The sequence below is a fragment of the Vulpes vulpes genome, chromosome 1, assembly GCF_048418805.1.
Source record: "Vulpes vulpes isolate BD-2025 chromosome 1, VulVul3, whole genome shotgun sequence".
NCBI classification, from domain to species: domain Eukaryota; kingdom Metazoa; phylum Chordata; class Mammalia; order Carnivora; family Canidae; genus Vulpes; species Vulpes vulpes.
This window is the reverse complement of record NC_132780.1, coordinates 80,338,980-80,363,131: the sequence shown is the minus strand read 5'-3', so window position 1 is coordinate 80,363,131 and position 24,152 is coordinate 80,338,980. Positions and strand designations below refer to the sequence as shown.

Sequence of the window (24,152 nt, the reverse complement as noted above, 5' to 3'; positions counted from 1 at the left end):
CAGAGGCATAATGTGAAAAAAGGATTTATAATGATTGGAAGGGAAGACACTACCCTGTCATTAATCTTAGATGATAATATTACCTACATAAAAAGCCCAAAAGAATCTATGAAAAAGAGGAGAGTGAGTAAGATTCACTTGGGTTCTTGGATATAAGATCAAGATGCAAAAACCAATTGCATTTCTAAACACTGCACTCACAGTTTAAAAATTCTTTTTAAAGATTTATTCATTTGAGAGAGACAAAGGGAGAGAGCTCATGCATGTGAGCAGTAGAACGAGAGGGAAAGCCCTAAGTGGACTCTGTGCTAAATACAGAGCCTGATGCAGGGCTTGATCTCATGACCCGGAGATCTCAACCAGAGCTGAAACCAAGAGTCAGATGTTCAACCAGCTATGCCACCCCAGGCGCCCCATAATTTTTTATTAATTTTTTAAAAATTAATTTTTAAGTTATAGTTTATAATAGCAATGGGAATACAAGGTACTTAGGAATATATTTAACAGAAGTTATTTCTGATCTTTTGAAAGAAATTATGTAATTTTGATGAAGGTGATTGAAGAATCAAAAACAGAGATACCATGTTCCTGGATAAGAGGACTCAATATCTTAAAGATACTGATTCTGCCCAAATTAATCTATAAATTTGAGTTAAAGTCTTGACTTATTATTATTTTGGATTGTTTGACAAGATGATTCTAAAATTTACCTGGAGGCAGAAGGGCAAAAACAAGACAATTTTGAAGAGAACTTGAGCTATAAATATCAATGTGAAAGAATTTTCCAATATAGTGCTTTCTAGAAAAAAACAGTTGCAAAAGGGATATTGCATGTGACACCATTTATTTAAGGTCTAAAAGCAATACCATATATATCTATGTTTTAAGGCTTCATTTATTAAGTAAAAGAATAAAGAAACTTATGGACTTTGAACTAAATCAGGAAACTATAGGAACAAAGAGATGGGTGTAGGTGGAAAGAAAACTCACTTAAATTGATCATGCCTTTTTTCTGGGCAATGGGCTGGGTGTCCAAGTGCATTATGTCATTTTTTTTACAATTTCATGGCTGGAACAATTAATAAAAGTTTTTAATTTCAAAAATTTCAAGCAAATTTGTGAAGTTAAATTAAAAGGGTTAAGTACAATAGAGTAACTGCAGAACAACATCGAAAAATACACGTTCCTCATGTGCCCCATGAGAACAGAGATGAGCAGTTGTAGTCCTGTCCAGGGAAGGCAAGTGTTTTGAGAATTGTAATATTTGAGTGGCAGGTGGGTCTAATAAACGAAGTTCTTTCTCTCATTAAGACAGCTAAGAAATGTGGTCTCACATTTAAGCTCAAACCTATGTGCCTTTTTAGTGGTCACCACATGGTGGCAGCCTATTCAAGAAAATTCAAGGACTAGGTTTTGAAATTCAGAGCCGGTGATTTTTGATTTGGAAGCTTAGTGGAAGAGGAAAACAGACCTTACTCTGAACTGAACAGCTGTGGCAAAAAAGAGAAAAATACCTTCATTGGCAACTGAATGTTTTCACAGCTGTCACAGATACTTTGCTAGTTGTATCTGTATTTTTGTAAAACAAAGACATCTTTCAAAGTACTTTTTTATTATGGAAATAAATCACCTTGACTCTTCTTTGGGATAAATCTCATCCTAACTTTGAGAACAATCAAGTGGCTTTACTCTCTAGAGAATCCAGAAATGGGGTAGATATCCAAGAAAGTTCTCTGGAATAGTTTGTGTTGCACACACATTCTGTTTCCTGATTCCTGGGCACTTATAATGGCATCACTGTAAATCTTAGAGACTGTGGACTTTCTCCTTATTGCTTCATCTTTGTAGCTGGAAATTTGGAAAGGAAGGTTCAGGGCTCCTCATACTCATCTTTGAAATTTTTTTGGCCTCTGGAATTCAGCCCCCCTCTACCTGGCCTACTTACTACTTGTCCCACCACGAGGCAAAGCCTTTATCTTTCTATTTTCATGCTAGAAACTAGAACTTCACTAGCCATGTACTTCCCCACAATATGCCTCCTGACATTTGACTTTTCACTCTTCTGTATTTTATTTCTAAAACATAGGCCGTGGCTAGGCCTTGTTTCAAAGGGTCAGCAGACCTCTGCAGACTACAGTGGTAGCACCTCAACGTGGGTTGGCGTCCTGGGGTCCTGTCCAGGACAGGGTATGTCCACCCTTGCCACACCCTTAGGAAACTTTCCTTCACTGTGAAAAACAGTGAACATGTAAATGTAACCACAGTTTGGGATTTTTGTTTTCTAATTATATCAACAAGGAATAAAGAGCACAATGTAAGATGATAGTACATTTAGGTTCTCCTTATCAGCAATGATAAGTGTTGGGGAAAGAAGAGGGGAAATAGAAGATTATGGCTATTAGGTCAAAGGAACTCATATTTGTAAAGCATTTCTTAATAGACTTATTTGTACTTGACATGGAACAAGAGCCCCTGTTGGCCGTCTGGTTGGGGATTTCCTTCCTGAGAGGTTGGGGATCAGAGGTGACCGTGTAACATTAGAGTCCTGTCTACCACCTCCTCCACTACACATAACCTGTCAAGTTTGGTATGACGTACAAGCAATTACAGCCTATTGCTACCAGTAGGAACTGCCTTGGAGGGTGTGGAGTCAGACATGGTATTTGTGTTCTTGGTAAGGATTAGGACATAGGCTTTGGTGACAAACAGCTCTGGATTCAAGCCTTTTCTGAACTTTGTCTCTTGTCTCTTTATGTGTAGAATGGGGATCGTTATACCCCCTACCTCATAGGGCTGCTGGGGGCATTCCGTGATATAAGTTTGCTTAGCACAGAACTTAGCACCTACAGACATCCACATTAATTGCTTGGCTGCTGTTAATGGTGAGTCAGGAAAGGCACTGGCAAGCTTCACAATGTGGAAAAGTCAGTGGGTTGATTAAATCATAAGGAGGTAAGCTAAAAAATAGTGGGACCTAGGTCCCTCATTGGAAGCCCGGTAGATATGCTTCTAATGTACGGCTGGCAGAAGGAGAGACGCCTATGTGAGGCTTCCCAACAACATGTGGAGGTGGAGGGAATGAGACCAAAGCAAAAAAGAAGAGAGACTATCTTGGAGAGAGTGGATGCCCAGCTTTGGCCTGTCCAGGGTCACCCCCCACTCTCTACCAGGCGTATCCCCAACCTTAAGTAATTTAACAGAGATCCTTTGCTCCTGGCTGTGGGGGACCTCTCTTCTTTCCCATGAGTTCTGTGTTACTCAGAAGCCCCTGTACTTCAAGTTGTGTCTGGTGGGTGTTCCTTGTTTATTAATTACTTCTTATGGGAATGTTATTCCTCCCTACAATATAGAGGAATGGTTACATACAGTTAGTTAAATAGAAATGGATGCTGATTATGCATAAAATCTCCATGGGGCCTGAACATGAAGAATTGAGATGTACCTTTTTAGAGTTTTGTGCAAAATAGAGTAGACTTTTGTAATTTGCAGCTTTACCATTCTATGCCCATCTGAGTGTGTCACTGAAAATTAAGAATAACTTTCCTGCTTTGTTTGAACATTACTTCTGGGCTTTGCTATATGTTATGCATTTATGCGTGGGGGAGGGGAAGAATGTCTGGGCATTTGTCCAAATTAGCTGCATGCTGTGGAGGAGCATCAGATGTCAGTAAGCCAAAGCACTGGATCTGATGTTTTTGGGTAGGGCCAAGGAATCACCCTCCTTCCTCCACCCACACAGAGGCCCCACACTCAGCTTCCCAGACCCCTGGTGTGGAATGTCTCCCCAGTGTGGGGACTGGACAGAGCTGCTGCCCAGTGAGAACTGGCTTATCTCTTCCTCACCCTGATGAGTTCACTCTGATGCCAAAAGCAATTTGAGGTGAGGGAATGTTCTGCATTTGGTATTTATGAGTTGGAGTGGTACCCCTCTCCAGGGAAGAGAGGTTGACAAGTTCCTTGGGGCCCCATGTGCACACCCCTTACTCGGCCCTGCTAGCAGGAGAGCCTCTTCTGAATTTGTGGTTAGACACAGCTGGAGGACCGGGTGAAATGGCCTCCAGCTGTGACAGATCGGGTCAATCCCAGCTGTGTGTATAAGAAATAACCCAGAAATAAGAGAACCGTTTTATTTTGTTTTTCTCAAAGGATCTCATTTCTCCTCCTTCTAACCAAAGAGACCCTCGAAACTAGTACTAACACAAGAACAGAAAAAAATCCAAGTCTTTCCCATTTAAAGGATCAAAGTATGTTGGGTTTTTTTGAGCAAAGCTAAATGATCACAGTCATTTCCAGTTTAAATTCACTGCACAGCCTGGCTTATAAAAGGCTTTTAAAAGTGATTTGGAAAATTCTAAATATGTTTGTATTGTACATATGAAATCCTGAAAAAAGAATAATCCTTTTTTCGAAAGATTCGGAGGGAAAAAATCCCTAGCTTTTAAACTGGATGAGATTAGGGGCACCTAGGTGGCTCAGTCAGTTAAGCCCCTGCCTTCGGCTCAGGTCGAGCCCCTCATTGGGCTCTCTGCTCAGCCAGGAGCCTACTTCTCCCTCTCCCTGCAGCTCCCCCTGCTTGTGCTCTCCTTCTCTGTCTCTCTCTCTGTCTTTCTCTGTCTCTCTCTCTCTCTCTGTCAAATAAATAAAATCTCTTAAAAATATTAACTAGATGAGTTAAGTGAGTTACACGATTGGGGTTTTTAAAAAAATATTTTAAAATTTATAATGTATTTGCCTTTTAAATGCTGTGGAAAGAAAACACATACTTACAAACCAAAATTACAATAATACTGGTTTTTCTGGAGATCTTTATTTCATCATAAGGCTTGGAGTTAATGTCAAGTGTCCTGTCATTTCTACCCTGAGGACTCCTTTTTGCATTTCTTGTAGGACAGATCTAGTGATAATATACTCCCTTTGTTTTGTTAATATGTGAATATACTAATTTCTCCCTTGTTTTTGAAATACCTTTTTTGCTGGATGGAGAATTCTCATTGACAGATTTTTTTTTTTCTTCAGCACTTTATGTCACCCTACTATCTTCTGGCCTTCAGGGTTTCTGGTGAGCATAATAACTCTTTCACAGTAGAGGCCACACTTAAACTAATGACCTATTGTAACGACAGTAATGACCGCTCACATTAGTTGAGTTCGCACCATGAATCAGGCTCAGCACTTTGCTCACATTGTCTCATTGATTCTGCACAGATTTCCTGTTCAGAAAATTCTCATTCTCCCCATATCACAGATAAGGAAACTGAGACTCTGAGAAGTAGACTTTCCAAATCTAAAGTCATAAAATGATAGAGGTGGTACAGCCTGCATTTTTAGCCACTGTCTTGAGTCAGCTCTTATTCTAGATCATCACAAAACCCAGTCTCTTAAAAGTACCTTTAAAGTCTAGCCTTTTTGGGATGCCTGAGTGGCTCAGTCGTTGAGCCTGCTTTTCCCTCTGTCTGTGTCTCTGCCTTTATTTATTCATTTATTCATGAGAATAATAGCTTAGCACATTCTTATGAATAAATAAATAAAATCTTCTTTAAAAAAAAGAGTCCTATTCACCCCCCTCTCTGGAGTTAGTAAGTGATGCCATGATTGGGGAGTGGCAGGAGTGAGAATAATGGGAAGTGACATCCAGAGGCATTTTCAGCCCATGAACATGGAAAAATCCGTTGAAGATTGCTCTGTGCCCTCCATGACTCAGGTCACTTAGTCACACATTACTGAACAACCTTGGTATTTGCTTGGCACAAAATCTGTGGTGCCCTGGGATCTGGGACAGTCTCCTCCACCACCTGCACCTGTAACTGGTGTGAAAGAAGAGGGACTACTATCAATGTGACTGGGACCCCCCCAACTGCCCTCTCAAGGAGGTTGACGCCCTCCCTGGCAGGCTGGTGACAAGCCCAAGGCCTCAGGGAGGGAATGGCATTGAGTCTACTTCTGCTACTCCTCTATCTGGAATGACAAACTGTTGGGAAAAAACAAGAGTGAACTCAATGCAAGTCTAATGTCTTGGGACTGATCTCTGATGTTCCTCATCTGAGCTGTCAGGTACTGGCGGGTACAAAAGGTTAGACTTTATTTATTTATTTATTTATTTATTTATTTATTTATTTATTTATGGTTTTTAAAAAAAATTATTCATGAGAGACACAGAGAGAGGCAGAGACACAGGCAGAGGGAGAAGCAGGGTCCCCATGGGGAGCCCAATTCAGGACTCGATCCCAGGACCCTGGGATTACACCCTTAGCCGAAGGCAGACACTGAATCACTGTGCCACCCAGGTGCACCTGAATAGGACTTTTTTTTTTAAAGTCTCCAAATCAAGCCAATTATATCTAGCATTGGTGAGAGAAGGATTTGTGAGAGAATCTGTTGGAACCAGTGGGCATGCACTCCAGGGGTCCATATATGGTTACATGCCTGTTAGTTATACAGTTTGAGGTGCATAAGCACAAAAGAAGGGGTCCCAGCGCATCCTGTGGCAAACAGGCCAGAGGTATCCCCTCCAGTCCACCTAGTATCGTCCCTGTTGGGCTCTTTGCACATTGGCAGAGCCCAGCTCCACCTTTCACCCCTTCTTCCAGTGTAAATGATGTTCCCAAATTAAAATAGGATTTAAAGAATTAGAATACTTGAATTGGTAGGTATTAAACATAATCCACAACAATAAAGCACCTTACATTTGAGTAAAGATTTGATCCTCAAAGCTTTTTTCCTCTGTCATCTCATTAACGTTACACATGCAGATGAATGGTGGTGAGCCTGGTCACCCATGAGAAGCAGCAGAGCCTGCACTTGAGCCGAGGTCTTGTAACCCCAGTGAGCACGCTCCCGACCGCACCACAGGCCCCCCTCTGTCCAGGGCAACTTCTTTGCTTTCCAGGGGAGGTGACCCGAAGCCTGAGAGTGACTCAGAGGAACAATGCAAAAAAAAATGTGCAGATGTGTAATCCAGAGTTCAGAATTGGAAAATGCAAATGGGTCAGGAAATACAAAGTTAAATTTTCCACAGCTGCATCACTTGCATTAACTCCAGCAGGCTGTAGCTATTTAGGTACCGGGTTAACAAGAAGGTAGATCGTCAGGGCTGTCCTGCCTCTCTCTGTGAGGCCTGGCTGGCTTAGTACTGCTCTGGGAACTATGACTTAGGTATTTCCTCCTTTTTGTGCTACGTGGCTCTGGGTCTTTGTCATATTAGATTCTCCTTAACACACACACAGACTCTCTCCTCTCTTAGCCATCCTTTTTAATTTGATTTTCTCCCTAGAGTGTGAGGAAGGGAATTATTTTTGATGAATCCTTCAAAATACTCCCATTACCAGATGTGAGGTTGTACTTTCCTTCTCTTATGTGTTATACCTCGTGTCACATCAGCTACACCTGAAGGGAAAGTGTCTTGTCTATGATTCTGGACCCACCTGAATCTCGTTGGTACTCTTCTCATTACATGGAGTGGTAAGTATGTTGAATGGCGATGTAAGAGGTAGACTTAGAACATGTAGGAAAAGCAAGGTCATTTCTTATCCTTCGGAGGAAAAAGTTTTTTTGTTTTTTTTTTTAAATTTTTTTATGATAGAGAGAGAGGCAGAGACACAGGCAGAGGAAGAAGCAGGCTCCATGCACCGGGAGCCTGACGTGGGATTCGATCCCGGGTCTCCAGGATCGCACCCTGGGCCAAAGGCAGGCGCCAAACCGCTGCGCCACCCAGGGATCCCCGGAAAAAGTTGATAGATGAGTGCTGTTAATCATAATCCTTAACTGTCCGTTTGGCTTGTAGTCATTCTGATTTATGAAATAAGCACAAGATAGGTCTTAGTTTTAAAAGCCAGTGATCTGATCACAGAGGAGTGGAAAAAAGATACATGCCCAATTTCTGAAAGGAAAAGAACTTTTGCCAAGATGAGATCACTTGGTGTGCAAGGAAGGGGATGGGGGGAATGCCTTTTGCCGAAATTGTCATTCTCTTATCTTGCCAAAGTTTTACAAGATCTGAATGAAAATGATTTGACGTTCTTCTTTTAGATTACTTTCTCTCTTTTTTTTTTAAATATTTATTTAGTTAAGAGAGACACAGAGAGGGAGAGAGGCAGAGACACAGGCAGAGGGAGAAGCAGGCTCCATGCAGGGAGCCCTATGTGGAAACTGGATTCCAGATCCCAGGATCATGCCCTGAACTGAAGGCAGATGTTCAACACTAAGCCACCCAGATTTAGATTACTTTCTATTTGATAATCTGCTTAATATTTCAGTAAAATGTGGATATTGATCCTTAGGTACAAAGCCTTAAATGCTATCTATGGTAGATGTTCAGTTAATTCAACTAGAAAGTTAGACATCCCAACTTAAATTAATGGGTGAATAAACAGAGTCTCTGCTCATGAAACACTCAGCCTAGATGAAGCCTCCATCTGCAGGGAACACACTTGACTCAAACGGCAGGAATTTGCCAGGCAGAGTTGCTAATGCCCATTTCTATAGGAAAGTCACTGATGAATTCCTAATTGCCCAAAATGGATTTTTTTGCTTTTTGTTTGTTTGGCCACTGGGTGTCATTCATACCTGTTGACCATGCCCTCTCCCCTTTGCCTATGTGACTACTCCACCTCTTCCTACCTCCTGGGCCACTCCAGAGTCACCATTTGCTTCTCTTCTCTTACCATGAAGAATACTCCCAGGGATGAACATAAGGCCCCTTTCCTGCCCATTCTACCTGTTTCTCTGAGATCACCAAGTTTCTGAGTTTAACTACATCTGTATGCTGACAGATCCCAGCCGACATCCTCTCCTCCCTGACCATCATGAGTTTGAATCTAACTTCCTACCAAATGTCTCCTCCCCTTGCATGTTTCCCTCCCACTCTCTCAAACCCATTCTCAGTCCAGCTTCCAGAGTAACCTTCCTAAAACCTGTCTGGTGGTGTGAAGGCAACCAAACAAAGTAACTCTGTCAAAGAGCTACTTGTCGGTTAGTGAGAAAAGGTCAGCAAATTTGGAAATTTGGTGTTTGTAGAAAGAAAAGTGACATTTCATTAGGAAAAAAAAAAAGAAGAACCTAACTTTTTAGGACTTTGCCATGCAATACTCAAGGAGCCCCGGTGCCACGTAAGATTTCACAGACACACCTTACATTGCAAAGCAGTCTAAAGAATCTGCTGTGGAACATATGAGCCACTTAACCAGGCTCACACGACCAACGGTGTGTGCCAGTTTATCAAAAGTGGGAGAACACGGGGTGCCTGGGTGGCTCCGTTGGTTAAGCATGGGACTTTGGGTTTCAGCCCTGGTCATGATCTCCTGGATTGTAGGATCAAGTCCCATGTTGGGCTCCATGCTCAGTGCAGAATCTTCTTGAGATTCTCTCCTCTGCCCCTCTTCCCCTCAAATTAAAAAAAAAGGAGAACAAGTTCGAGCTGCCCTTGCCTCAAGACCACTCCCTGTGTGTGTGATGCCTGCCCCGCTCATGTGCAGGGACTGATCAAGAACACCAATGTCTGTGTTGGCAAAATAAGTAGAAATTGGATGTTTAACCATTTCTTTTCCTATCCCAGTGGTTTGTCCTATGCACCACTAGAAGATAGATCTTCTATCTAGAAGATCCTAGTTCTAAGTTCTTGTAGGCAGGAATTTTTTTTTTTTTTCAGATCCTCAGCAACCTCAGCGTCTGTCCCAAGTTGCACCTTAGGGTTGGCTGCTGAGTATACTCACTAAGAATTCTTGACCTTCTTTATTCTCTTTAAGTTACTGTAATTTTAGAAGCAAATCTTTGCTGGAGAAAGGACCTGTTGATTTTTTTTTTTTTAACTTTGTTTTCTGAACTGTGTTGGTAACCTGAACAATATAGAAACAGGTTTTATAGGTCTCAGGTAATATCACAATTCATCAAGACTTATTTCTCGACTTTTTTTTTTCCTAACTCATCCCAGCTTTCAGATAATATACATATCTCATACCTAAGATTTCCATATGTGCCCTTTCAAAACACATTGATAGCGGAAGATAAATTCTGGCGGGGGGGGGGGGGGGGGGGCGTTGTACTTTCTGTAATTTGAATTTTAAAATGCCTTTTTTTGTTGTTGGTTTTGTTTTGTTTTGTTTTTGCTAAATACAAAATCATGGTGTTCCTTAGGACCTTGCAAATCACATCTTTCCTGCATCTCCCTCTGTCCATTTTCTGATGCTTGCCCCTCCACCCCTTAAAAATCAATGACGTAGTGAAAAATAGTTTTCATGAGCTCTAAACTATGTTACTCCCACATGCTCCACGTTAAGGTCAGCATATCTGTGTCTTACCATTGTTTTAACATTTGGTCTTCCGCCTGGGGAGTGGGCGGTGCTCTGTAAGCTGCTTCTACTCAAGCCTCAGCAGAGAAAGCAGTATTTTGTTACGAGGTAGAGTTTCAAGGCTGGCTTTGGCCAGGGTCTTTCCCATTTGGGAGGAGGAAAGTAGAGACAGCCAGCGAGACGATAATTCTCCTTGAATTCTAGCTCATTAAAATCTTCCTTACTCCTCAGTGAGTTATTTATTGATTTAAGCAGCTAGCAGTTTTCCTTCCAGAAAGAATTAGCATCTCCAATGTGATCATTCCTAATGGTGGAGATTTTTGTCGTTTCTCTGTGGGATCAACTGTCCTCCAGTTGCTTATTAGCACAGCCCACTTGAGGGTCGTATTTAAATATGGAGTTGAGGAGTCAGAATGAGATCCCCGAGTTTTATAGGTAATGAAAAGAACAGGTTGTATCAAAGGCACCATGTGTAGGAAACTAAGTGTTCTTGGGGGACTTACGTGAACCTGTGATCCTTGGCTTTTTCCAAAATGAATGTTTTGGGCTTGTACTTATTAACTTCCTTTTTTTTTTTAACTTCCTTTTTATAAAAGTTTTAACATATTCTGTTTTTGCTGCTCTTGTGCATGAAAATGTAGCAAAAATGGCATTTCTTATCTGCTGATCATTTCCAACGGGAGTTAAACATTTGAGTTTTCTCTCGAGGCTTGCTATGTTTGAATATCTCCAGTAGTATCAATAGATGAAGAAGTACATTTTTTAAATTCAGATGTTTAAAATCCTCTTTCCTTAACACTTTTTTGTCCCTAAATGTAACATCACTCAAAAATTTAGTGGCTCTTAGGATCTGCCTTTGGAGAACATGTGGCACTAATTGTACTAGATTACTGGGGATGTTAGCGGTAAACTTTTGAAATCCGTTTCACAGTGTTGTGGTCCCACAGCATTAAAAAAAAAAAAAAAAAAAAAGATGACGGGCAGCCCGGGTGGCTCAGCGGTTTAGCGCCACCTTCAGCCTAGGGCGTGATCCTGGAGCCCCAGGATCAAGTCCCACATTGGGCTCCCTGCATGGAACCTGCTTCTCCTCTGCCTGTGTCTCTACATCTCTCTCTCTCTCATAAATAAATAAAATCTTAAAAAAAAAAATACTTATTTCCCTGTCCTCTTGGGCCTTCTCAAAGCCCACAGAGCCGTCCTTTAGGAGAGACAGGGCTTGGGATCGAGTCCCCCATCGGGCTCCCTGCATGGAGCCTGCTTCTCCCTCTGCCTGTGTCTCTGCCCCCCCCCCTCGTTCTGTGTCTGTCTCTCATGAATAAATAAATAAAATCTTAAAAAAAAAAAAAGGATGACAGTTTTAGTAGGGGCTTTTTCTCTTTTTAATGTGAGTCACGCAATTGATTTACTGTGACACCATTTCAGCATACTTTTCCTGTGTCTTAATGTGTGGTAGTGGAAAGCAGCAAGCACTGTTTGGGTCCAGTGAATGTGTTAATTCCCTTTTCCCTGTTGACGTGACCAAATTGATCAAATAGATCAGGTGTTCCTGGGATGCTAACTTTAAAGGTTGCCTTCACCTGCTCTTTGAAAAGACATGCCTTTTAAATTGTTATCGTGTTCCTCCTGTCAGAGGAATTTGGATCTGTTCTAGATCCTGGCCTTTTTCTTTCATAAACCAGCTAGGCCTGTCATGGATCTGCTTCCCTGCACTGCCATCTCTTGTCCTGAGATTTTTAAGAGACGTTAGTGGATGCAGCCTCTTGCCCAAAGTGTGTTACAGAAGACTTAGGCTGAATTGCTGACCCGGTGTTTCCCGCAGCAATCAGCCTGTCCAAGCAGAGAATGGATGAGGGCGCATGAGCACCTTTAGTTATGGGGAACTTGGGTGGTGGTAGCGGCAATGGGTATGTCTATGTTTTGTCTCCCTCTCCTGTATCTGTCTGATTCTAAAGAGTCTGCAGTTGGTTGCAGGGCATTGAAGTCTGCGGGCAAAGCAATGTGGGGAGGAAAGCAGTGTGGGGAAGTGGAGGACGGGCAGTTGTCTCTTTCTCCCTCATTGAGTGTTCTAAGACTGGCTCCTCTAGGGGAAACAGGACTTATGAGAGAGGTGCTTGTGTTTTCTGAGCCTCAGTTTCCTTGTCTATTAAGTGGGTTGGTAGTGCCAACCCACATAGCTGACATGTGCAATCAGAGCTGTTTTCCCTCATAGGTCCTTCAGATTCCTCCTCCACCTCTCACCTCTGCACATGGATCCAGATTGTGATCGTCTGTTGCTTAGTTGGGATAGTACTGGGACAGGTGGTCATTATTTGGTTGAGATCAATCTCTTCTAAATGTCCCCTTCCTACCAGACATGTTTCTCCAGCACTGTTATCAAAATTGGACAAGACGGTTGTGATTAATGTGTTTTGTGTCAATAGTTGCATTCTTTCCTTTTTCTTAAACAAAAAACAAAAAACAAAGAAACAAGCAGTTTGACAGGAGACTAAGCAGAGCCTCCCAGAAAATGAGATTCTTTCTTGAGCTTTTGAAATTCCTCCCATAGATCCAGTAAAAGTTCCATATGGGCCTAATTTTGACTATAGTTGTACAGGCCTTGCAGGCCCCCCAAACTGGCCAGATCTTCAAGTGGCTCGCCTGCAACCACCCCCACCCTCCTCCTGAGCCACTGCATGAATCCGGACACCACCCATCCTGTACCCCTTTCAGTCTCCTGCCTCCATCCGTGTAGTTTCCATGGCCCCATCCTTTCTCTGGAGACTGTAGTTAGTGGTGAAAACATGTAGATGGTGATACTGCACCCAGTGGACACGCTGAACTGGCTACCTTGAAGAAATTGTGCCCCTTTTTCTTTCTAGGATATGGTAATCATGCCCTGTCCTGACATGTGCTGCATTAAGAAATTAGTGAAGTGATTCTGTCCATGTTCTTAGGGTGGCACCAAACTGGATGGCTGTTATCTATTGCATGGAAGTTAGTTGACACAGATCGCTAGTCATGTGTCTCTGCCACAGATTAAAACACATGTGATGTTTTTCTTTTTCTTTCTAGCTTCTTGAGGCTGATATTGTGGTGTTAGGCTCTCCTAAGCCAGAAGATATTCCCCTTTCTTGGATACAGCCAGGAACTACGGTTCTCAACTGTTCCCATGACTTCCTATCAGGTGGGCAAACGTCTTAAAATTGGTGTTGGGCTGCTAATGAAAGCAGGTAAGATTGTTATGAGAAATGTTAACCTTATTCAGAAGAGAGGATGTCCCTGAAAGGTTGGTCATCATCAGCATCTGTATAGAGAATAGGAAATTCAGAATGTTGACGGCCTACTCACTGAGTTACCTGATACTGAAACCACATCGTCAGGTGAAGAGAAGCCAAGATGCCAGCTTCGGTAGCCGCCTCCCACTCCCACATGCAGACATGCCCCTCCTGGCCCCTAGCATGGAGTAGTCAGGTCGGTTGTGATCTGAAGTAGATCATCCGTCCATGTGTGAGATACACTAGAAATAGTGGTTTCCAGTCTTGTACAACAAAGCAGAATCCATTCTCCCAAAGAAATCTTTAGATGAACCTCAACATGTCAAAGCAAATGAAAATAGTTGCTGGGAGGGATGGGAATGGAGACCAGCCCTGTGCCTGGTTTCCCCTTGCAGTGACCCCTCAGGCACTTCCTTGGAGCCCCAGAGCACCTCAGAGCAGTGTGAAAGTCGCCATCAGAAACAGGTGGTCTTAGGATGGTGTTTCACCAAGGGATCCAGGAATGTCTGGGACCATACCAGACCTCCCCGCCCCCACCACCCTTCAGAGGAGCTCGGGCTGTGCCCACATCAGCATATCCAGGCCAGGGGCCAGTAGAACAGGCCCAGAGGGATGCTTTTTTCTCATTCACTGAAAGACTCTCTGAGAGTAAGAAAGCTTTGTACTGTACCTAGCCCACCTTTTCAATCCTTGGGTAACGTGTGTATAAGAGATCCTACTTCCCTGTCACCTGCAGCCTTCAGGTTTCAGTGTTGGAGAGGACCATGCTGAGCTGGCCTGTTGGGCAGCATTTTTCCCCAGGGTGGTCAGAGGTTGAGCCAAAGTGGGTCTCTGTCCTCTTTCACTTTTGCTAGATCTGGAAACCTAGACTGCTCCACAGAAGAGTGAAATAGAGAATAGTATCAAATTGTGTGTAAAAAAACAAAAAACAAAAAAACAAATTGTGTGTGTGTGTAAAACTTTGATCCAGTCACCTTGAGATAACCATTTTACATTCTTCCACAAAAAATGCACTGAACTTAATTGGATTGGAATGTAATAGGAGGAAAAGAAAACAATGTATTACTGAAACTCATATAACTATTATTAATATATAACCGTTACTTCAAAAAGAAAAATAATAGACCCACCCCTCTAGGAAATTTTCCTCCTCCCGGGGGATCCCTGGGTGGCTCAGTGGTTTAGCGCCTGCCTTTGGCCCAGGGCGTGATCCTGGAGTCCCGGGATCGAGTCCCGCATCAGGCTCCAGGCATGGAGCCTGCTTCTCCCTCCTCCTGTGTCTCTGCCTGTCTCTCTCTCTATGTCTATCATAAATAATAAATAAATAAATATTTTTTTAAAAAAAGGAAATTTTCCTCCTCCCAAAATTAACCAATCATATTAAAAGCCCTCTGGGGCTGGAGGGGGTGGGGTGGATTGGAGTATGCAGGGATGATGCCCAGGAATTTCCCAGAATGCTCAGGTACTTGGCTCTGCATGAATATCATACAGATGAATAAAGCAATTAGAGGTATAATATAATGTGAATATAGGATTAATTTCCCCTTTTAGCAAATAAAAGGCTTGCACTAAATAATTTCTTTGAATTATATGTAGTTTCGGGATATAACTTTCTTTCCCCACCTGAAAAAAAGCAAGGCCCAAACCATAAATGATGGCCATCACAGATTTGTTCCTCTGCTTAAAATTTGGATGAGGAAAGTCAATTATGACTTTATATTCTTTTCTTTTAAAGATTTATTTATGTAAGCAGCCTCAGTAGCTTAGCGGTTTAGCACCGCCTTCAGCCCAGGGCATGATCCTGGAGACCGGGGATCAAGTCCTGCATTGGGCTCCCTGCATGGAGCCTGTTTCTCCCTCCGCATGTGTCTCTGCATCTCTCTCTCTTTCTCTTCCTCCCCCCCCATCCCGTCTCTAATAAATATAAAAAAAAAAAGATTTATTTATGTATTCATGAGACGCACAGAGAGAGAGAGGCAGAGACATAAGCAGAGGGAGAAGCAGGCTTCCTGAGGGGAGCTTGATTCAGGACTTGATCCCAGGACCCCAGGATCATGCCCTGAGCCAAAGGTAGACGCTCAACTGCTGAGCCACCCAGGCGTCCCCTTTATGTTCTTTTAAATGAATGCTGCTTTGCTGTTATATTTACTTGCAGTATTTTCTTTTAATTAAAGTTTATATATTTAGGGACAACTTTGGCATAATCCTGGCTGGAGAGAGACACTACTTCAGTGTTCTTTTGGAATACCTTTGAGCTCTATGATTAAATAAATGAAGGTGACATATATATATATATATTTTTTTTTTTGGTGAAACTGTGTCTTTTTTTTTTTTTTAAGATTTTATTCATTCATTCATGAGCTACACAGAGAGAGGGAGAGAGAGACAGAGACAAAGGCAGAGGGAGAAGCAGGCTCCATGCAGGGAGCCAGACGAGGGACTCGATCCCAGGACTCTAGGATCACGCCCCGGGCCGAAGGCAGGCGCCAACCACTGAGCCACCCAGGGATCCCCTGTGTCTTATTTTTAATAGGTTTCTTTTGAGGACCTTTACTTTTTTAAAGGCATTCATAAAAACATTAGATTTCAATGTAGTGATCCTTCTGGGGGGAACAAAAAGGATCAAGGCATTATATTTTGACAGAACAATTCTGTATGTAGACTGATTACAGTTAGTTTATTTTAAATGTGTCTGGTCCAGTACTAGCAGTTTTCATCTTGATTTTTGAATGCCTACTGCCCAGAATTAGTACATGACACATAATACATGCTCAATAAATACTGAGTGTTGAATGAGTGAATCAACTTGGACTCAGAATTGTACTCTGGTTGATTACAGTTTGAAGTTTGTAGATACATAGATATCTCCTTGAACTTGTCTCTCATGCAAACACAGGGCTGAGAGGGCAAAGACAAGATGAAAAATGCTCTAGTGATTAAGTAGAATGTTCGCACCATTCATATGAGCATGATTTTTCCTGATAGTGAGTTTTCACTTTTATTTATTCAATTTTAATTTTTTGAGAGAGAACCTTTTAAAAGATTTTATTTTTGAGTGATCTCTCTATGCAACATGGGACTAGAAATTACCACCCTGAGATCAAGAGTCCCACACTGTACTGACAGAGCCAGCCAGGAACCCCAGGCAATTTTAATTTTAGCAACTTTGATTAGTATGAAAATTTAATCTCCGAATAGATTGATGAAAGGCTTTTTTTCTCCCTTTTTTGCATTACCTCACCACCTTAAACAAAGACTTCTTAAAGCATTATTAAAAGGAAAGATGCTTTTATTCACACTTAAGAATGAAAGATTCCTAAATAACTGATGATTGGGTGAATGCAGGGTTTATAATGAAATTTTCATACTCCTCTTAAAGGTACAGGCCTCCCTTTCCCCCCCTCCATAAAGATAGGTGGGATATGGTGATTTATAATGAGGTAATTCTATAGAGGCATTTTATTGAATATTTAATCCCAGGAGAGATTTTTCAGATGGCTGATATCCCAGAGGCAGTGCTCAGAAAACAATTACACCTAACTTGTTGGATCCGTTCACTCTTCTGTGGCATGAGTCTAATGTTTTGATTTAAAAGAGGAACATGTATCTTCCTTGAGTAGTACCAAATTATACTATGGTTCTTTACTCTGGCATATAAAAATCTATGACATGCCAAAGGGAAAATCTGATCTATTGGAAGTGAGTTGAGAAAGCGAATGACTTAATGATTGGATAATAAATCCTTACCAAGTAAAAATAACTAACTAAATAAACAAATAAAAGAAGGACATGTTAATGTTCAGTTTTCTAGCTATAACAATAATATTTTATTATTAAGTTTCAAATCACAGAAGCTGTGATTTTATAATGCTCTGCTTGCTAAAGAACAGAATTCATCCTAAGCAAGACCATTTTGTACTCTAATATTAAGACTTATTTCCTGATGGGACAAAGGAGAAGCTGGTCTGATGTTGGGCCCAGAGAAGAATATCAAAACAGCAGTTTTGTGGGTCAGAGTACTTGACAGCATCATTTTAAGTGAGTGTAAGTATATTTAGTGTGGAGTGATAGGAGAACCCCAGGTGCATCTCAGGGTTCATGCTAACGACCTGGGGAACCCTGGGAGACCTGAAACTTTCTCTCTCATGAGCCCAAAAGGAGACGGTATAATTAATACAGTGTTTGGAAAAGCATGGAATTTGGGTTATATTGATTTTACTCAAAGAGAAGAGAGGTTGTTTTGGTTTTGGTTATCTCTTAATTGCATTGTATTTACAAGCTGTGTGACTTTGAGCAAATAATTTAAGTTCCGTGATCTTCAGTTTCCTTGTGGGTACGATGGAAACAAGGCTCTCGAGAGGAATAAATGAGCTCTCACCTCATAGCACCTCTTTCATAGGAGCTGCCACTAAGTGGTCCACCACCTCCTCCCTCCACTTGATTGTCTTCAAACCCCTAGCACACAAAATAGCTTTCAGATTTCATATTAGCAAAATGTAAGTCTGTGTTTGAAAATCCAGGTCAGGGAAGGTCTCTTCCCGATGAGTTTCTTAGAATGTAAGAAGGTAGCTTTAAAGAAATTAGACACACCTGTAATACAATCTTTATCTTAGTGCACTTGGAATAAAATAAGGACATTTGCTTATGAATTTTGAACTCTAATTATTCCAAAATCCATTATATCTATTACCTGTTTCCCTTCTTTTTTTTTCCCAGGAAATTCTAAAACATTGGACTCAAATGTTATTGTCAGGTTTCATTTCAAATTTTAACTAGTTCTCAGTGTAATACATTTAGTGTTCTCACTTTTTAAAAAGTCTCAAGATGTTTAGAATATACAACTTATTATATACAGACTCTGTTAACTTCTTCCTACTTTGGTTTCAGTGATTTCAAAAGAGCTATTTATTTAAGTTGATACTAATTTAATTCCTCTTTTTTTGAAAATTCTTACATTATATTCTGTTAAAAAAAAAAGACACTGTTATTTGGTGGTGGAATTCAAATGTTTTAAGCTATGAGTTCAACCCTTGTGAGCATTGTTACAAAAATTATATAAAGATTTCATTTATTGCATTTTTTGTTATCCTATAAGATGAATATATATTTAACTTAAAACTAATCGCCAGTGATTTCGAAAATGTTATCTATACTAATTTATAGTTTTTTTTTTTTTTTTAGCTTTTCCTGTTTTCAAAACTTCACATAAAGTTTTTCTAAGTTACTCATTTCTCCCAGAGGATGAGAGCATATTTGAGGGTTCATACAATGCTTTTGTGATAAGAAGGGTGCCCTGGGCCAGACAGCAGAAAAGCTGAAATGTGTCCATATAGCAGAGATGGCAGGAAGACCAAAGAAGAATTTGCGTTGGTCCCTCCCAGTTCATTTATTCTGGCAAAATTCCCAGGGTGGTCTCAAAACAGCTCCTGTCAGGGAAAGTACCATTCTGATTTCCAGGGAAAGCATTATGACACATTAGCCTTACATTTTCTTGTTGTAGAAAGTTTGGTTAGGAAGAAAAATTATAAATGAAAGGCCATCTTTTAAAGTGATTCATTGACCTGTCCTTGGAAGAACCACGAGTAAATGGGGAGTGTTTAGTGGGAAGTGAAAAGACCCATTTGGTTTGGGACGGGACCCCTGGGACCCCTGCCGGACTCGTGGGCTGAGTGCAGACAGCCTTGGCAGGCAGAGTGTAGACAGCCTCCGGGTGGAGCCCTGCCTCTACACAGGCAGAGGGGTGAGGTCATGATTTCCTTTCTTGATTCTCTTTAGCCATGAAATTTGTTAAGAATGTTATTCCCAATTCACTGAGTTACCATCTTCATTGCTTCAAATTCTCTGGATTCAGAACTTTTTAACTAGGTTATCCTTAACATTAATATCCTACAATACAATTTCTCAGTTTCTATGGAAAAATGGTCTTATCACTTTTATGATAGGGGTTTTTTAAGTTATCAAATTTAAAAGTTCTCAGTTTTAAGATGACATCTATTCATACTACAAAAACAATACAGTGTTCATGACAGTTTGTGAAACAGAGAAAAGTAGACAGAAAAAAGTAACAACTTCTGATCCAGTCACCTTGAGATCACCATTTTACATTTTCCCAGAAAGAAAACATTAATCATAATTGTCTGGGATGGAATGTAGTAGAAGGAAAAGAAAACACTATGATACCAAAAGCATTATTGAAATTCAAGTAACTTTCTTCAGAAAGGGAAATGTTGGTTCCTGCAAGATGCTTCTTCTTTTCTTTTCTTTTCTTTTTTTTTTTAAGATCCCAGGACCCCCAGGGTCATGACCCAGCCCAAGGCAGATGCTTAATCACTGAGCCACCTAGGCATCCCCTTGTAAGATTCTTCTAACATTTAAAATATATGTGTAGGCACATTTTGTATTGTGTTTTAAAATCTTTGTTGATTTTAATCACCTTCTATCTTATGCAAGGCAGTGGCTGAGATTATGGGAGGAATTGCTTACTGTGTAACTCTGTAGGTGAAATATTCTTCACTTGCATGGGTACTTGTGATTCTGTTCTGGGACTATGCATTAATTGCATTATTAATAAATTAATAATACCAGCTCCTGGCATGTAGCTTTTTCTTATTTCTTCATCATTTAAAGATAGAGATTAAAAGGAAAGAAGTATATTTCTTTTCCATAATGTTTGGACAAGACCTTTAGATCAGATCTCTAGTGGTTCAAGCAAAACAAAACAATCTCATTCTCTATGACTCTTGGCTTTTGCCTAAATATGATTTATAAAACTGTGAAGTGTTGCTAATCTTTAAACAATACCAGAGGGATATGATTTTCCAACACCCTTAATACGTTTGACTGTAGAGCATCACAGAACACTTAAGGGTAAGTGTTTTGTGCTCTTTCTTGCAAAGGACTGTCAGCAAAATGGATAATATAAGAGTCAAGTGGTCCAAAATAGAGGAAAATAGTTTCTTAATTCAAAAAAGTTGCTATGAGAAATGTTTCTTTTTCTCTAAGGGAGAATATAGGCTAAAGCATTTTACATGTGTGCTCGCTTTTCATAACCTTTGTAAGTGCCCACTGAAGAAGGGAGAAGTAGAATTCTTACAGTTGCCTCTGTATTTTGAAAACCAGATCATCCTGAAAATGAATATCCTAAAAGACAATTTCTCACTTTTTTATGGAAACTTGGTCATATTACTTTTATGGCAGGGATTTTTAAGGTTATCAAAGAAAGCCTGATCTTCTACACAGCCCTTAGGCTGTGATTATGCTGTGTTTCAGTCCTCATTCTTATGCTTTGTATACATGAGTGCAATTGCTTTTATTTCATATGTACTGTTTAAACATATACATCAGATGCCAAGCCCTTTTCGTACCACATCACATTTCATTCTCACAGACCTCAGTGGGGTTGTAACTACCCACAGTAATTAACAGACCCAAAGTCACAGTTCCTGGTTAGAGGTGAAAGCAAGATTTTCACTCAGTGTGACTCTAAAATCTGTGGCGCAGTCAAGAGTCCCAAGGCTGTGCCAGGGACAGGTGACCCCCCAGGAGCTGTGCCATGACAGCCTAAGTTCCTTGGTTGAAAATGAGATTACTCAGCACACTGGCTTTTTACTAGGAGCAGTTGGTTGTAAATGAGAGTATCCTAAAATCTTTTTTTTTTTTCCTCCTCAAATTTTTTCTAGGGAAGCTTGGATGTGGTTCTCTTGGGGTACATTTTAATGGTCTCATTGCAGAGGATGATGTGAGTCTCCTTGCTGCTGCTTTGCGGATTCAGGTTTGTTTGCCACAGCTCTTTGAGAGTTTTTGAGTTGGGAGCTGTAATTATAATAGTTGCTAACATTTGACAAGTATTTTCTGTTGAGCCGACACAGTGTTAAACACCTAACACACAGAATGTCATTTAATTCTCACAATAGCCCTACAAGATAATGTTGTTCCCATTTGGTAGATAAGGAAATGGAAGCTTAGAAAAACTTGCCTTTCGTTAAATGACGAGGGTGGGATGGGGACCCAAATCAGGGTCTGTTGTTAGTTATCTATTGCTGTAGAATAAATTATCCAGAATTTTGCAATTTAGAACAATAAACATTTATTATCTCACAGTATTTGTGGGTTAGAGATTTGGGAGCAGCTCAGGTGTATGGTTTTGGCTCAGGATCTCTCATGCAGTTGAAATCAGGAGGTCAGCAAAAAGGCTTGAGTGGGGCCAGAGCCTCCACTTCCAATATGGCTCAGTCACGTGGCTATTGACAAGATGCCCTAGACTGTCACCATACAGACTTCTTAGTAGAACTCTCATGATGGGGCAGCTAACTTCCCCCAGATTGAGTGATCCAAAGACGGAGGCAAGGAGGAAGCCGCAGTAGGTTTTATGGCCTAGCTATCCAAGTTACCCATCATCGCTCCCCTTTTTCCTCCTTGCTAGAAATAAATCAGCAGTCTAGCTCACATTCAGGGAACGAGAATTTGACCCACCTTTTGAAGACAGGAATATTCAAGGTTTTGTGGACTGCTTTTCAAAGCACCACCATCGGTATGACCCAAAGCCCAAGATCTCCAGCTTGCTACCACGCCGGCTGTGCATTCTGCTAGTGCTGGAAGGTGGTGAGGACTGCTGGCAGTGATGTTCAATATTAGGAGAGAAACCTGAGCCTGTAATTTCTGCCGCAGTAGAATTAAACAGAAGCAACTTTTAGTTTCTTTCCTATATACGTGGTGTATACAGTTAAAACTTTTTACTTCCACAGGTGCCTGGCTGGCTCATTCAGTAGAGCAGGGTCATGAATTCAAGACCCACAATGGGTGTAGAGCTCACTAATAATAAATAAATAAACTGCCCCCGCTTGTAAAAAATAAAAATAAATAAAAATAAATAAAACTTGTACTTCCAAATGGAATATAATACCTTTCTATAAGGATTGGGTGTCGCATTTTAACCTAAGCCAAATTTTATTTCTCTGTCTCTCTTTGTGTATCATCATTTCACAATTCAATGTTCTTGTTTTATTATACCAACTGTAAAAGGATTATACTCAAAACAGTGTTGCAGATTTTGAAAGCTGGGCGTCCAAGCTGATCATTCATGCATTCTCCTATTTCTCTCATTGTTCTCTTCTGAGATGAAGAACACACTATAATTTTATTCTATCTTGATGTCTTTAGTGAACACTTAACCTATTTTAAAAATACCTATGTCTCACATTTTCCTTTTTAAGAAAAACGTACTATGCTAATTGCATGTGAATAAAATTGTTCCTGGTATTCACTTGGATTATTGTGCAACTTTTCATGACATAACATCCCCAAACAGTATTTTCATAGTTGTAGATACCTACCCTGTCAGCCTTTACTGGTATAACATGCTTTCCTTTCTGTCCCTTAAAGAACATGGTCAGTAGTGGAAGGAGATGGCTACGCGAACAGCAGCACGCAAGGTGGAGACTTCACTGCTTGAAACTCCAGCCTCTCTCCCCCGTACCAAGGTATTCACGGGATTTGTTTATAGTGATGTCAGGTCACCAAAGTGCCTCAGATGTCCAAAGTTACCCTTTGGGTGGGGGCATAGCTCGTGGTATTATAGCTTTGGTGGTGGACAATTTTCTCTAATCACATTGCTGCACTAGTTTTTCTGTCATTTAAGTCCTAAATATTAAATGATAATGAACATGTTTACCATATTTTATCAGTTCTAGTATGTATAGAAAATATCCATATTTTTTCATTTCTGAAGTCAGTATGCTCCTTATTGTCAACAGCATATCCTATATTAAGTGGCATCGTTTTTTTCTTCTTACTGATCTATAACATAATGGTGTCTTATAGTTGACAAAATAGGGTAATATGATGTTTGGAATATGCTTTTCAGTGTAAAAAATGCCCAACTCCTCTGTCAGCTTGGTCTTCATGGCCAGGTAGGTGTCTACCCTAGGGGCAAATGACCAACCAAACCAAACACCATTCAACGTGGGAAGTGAGTTCAACTTTCCTCAGAACATGGTAATATCTATTATCTGACTACTCTGTGATACTCCAGATGGATATTTTCTTCAGAATAGCATTTAATGAAGTGCAAACTATATATTCTCTGCATAAATTTGGAAATACGTAGTGCAGGAATAATTCATTAGATAAGATACCAGAGCCAGAGAAATGCATTTTCCAGCTTCATTGTGGGTCCCCCTGGCTGCCCTGACTCCAGTGAATTGGCCTCACCCTCTTCATCCAGGGTATGCATGATGCTGTTGGAAAACATTTCTGGGGGATCCCTGGGTGCCTCAGCGGTTTAGCACCTGCCTTTGGCCCAGGGCGCGATCCTGGAGTCCCGGGATCGAGTCCCACGTCAGGCTCCCGGCATGGAGCCTGCTTCTCCCTCCTCCTGTGTCTCTGCCTCTCTCTCTCTCTGTCTATGATAAATAAATAAATAAATCTTTAAAAAAAAAAAAAGGAAAACATTTCTGTAGATAAAACCTCTAGGAATTGACTAACATCTCATTTCATTTCATTCATTAGATCTGATCCATTTCCTTGAGTCACAGCTGAACATTCATGGCTTTATTCTACCCACCAGGCTGTGTTTTCACCCCTGAATAGACTGAACATTGTAGTCATCTTCTGTGTT

General features: G+C 40.8%; 1 protein-coding gene across 2 annotated transcripts in view; it reads left to right on the top strand.

Moving 5' to 3' along the window:
• The window catches only part of MTHFD1L (methylenetetrahydrofolate dehydrogenase (NADP+ dependent) 1 like), a 186,689-nt gene that overhangs the window by 16,043 nt on the left and 146,494 nt on the right, over nucleotides 1-24,152 (top strand). For both annotated transcript variants that reach the window (XM_072767891.1, XM_072767888.1), the window contains exons 8-10: nucleotides 13,335-13,446; nucleotides 21,217-21,308; nucleotides 22,919-23,016. In XM_072767891.1, coding sequence (XP_072623992.1) covers nucleotides 13,335-13,446; nucleotides 21,217-21,308; nucleotides 22,919-23,016 — 302 coding nt within the window. The remainder of the gene's footprint in view (nucleotides 1-13,334; nucleotides 13,447-21,216; nucleotides 21,309-22,918; nucleotides 23,017-24,152) is intronic.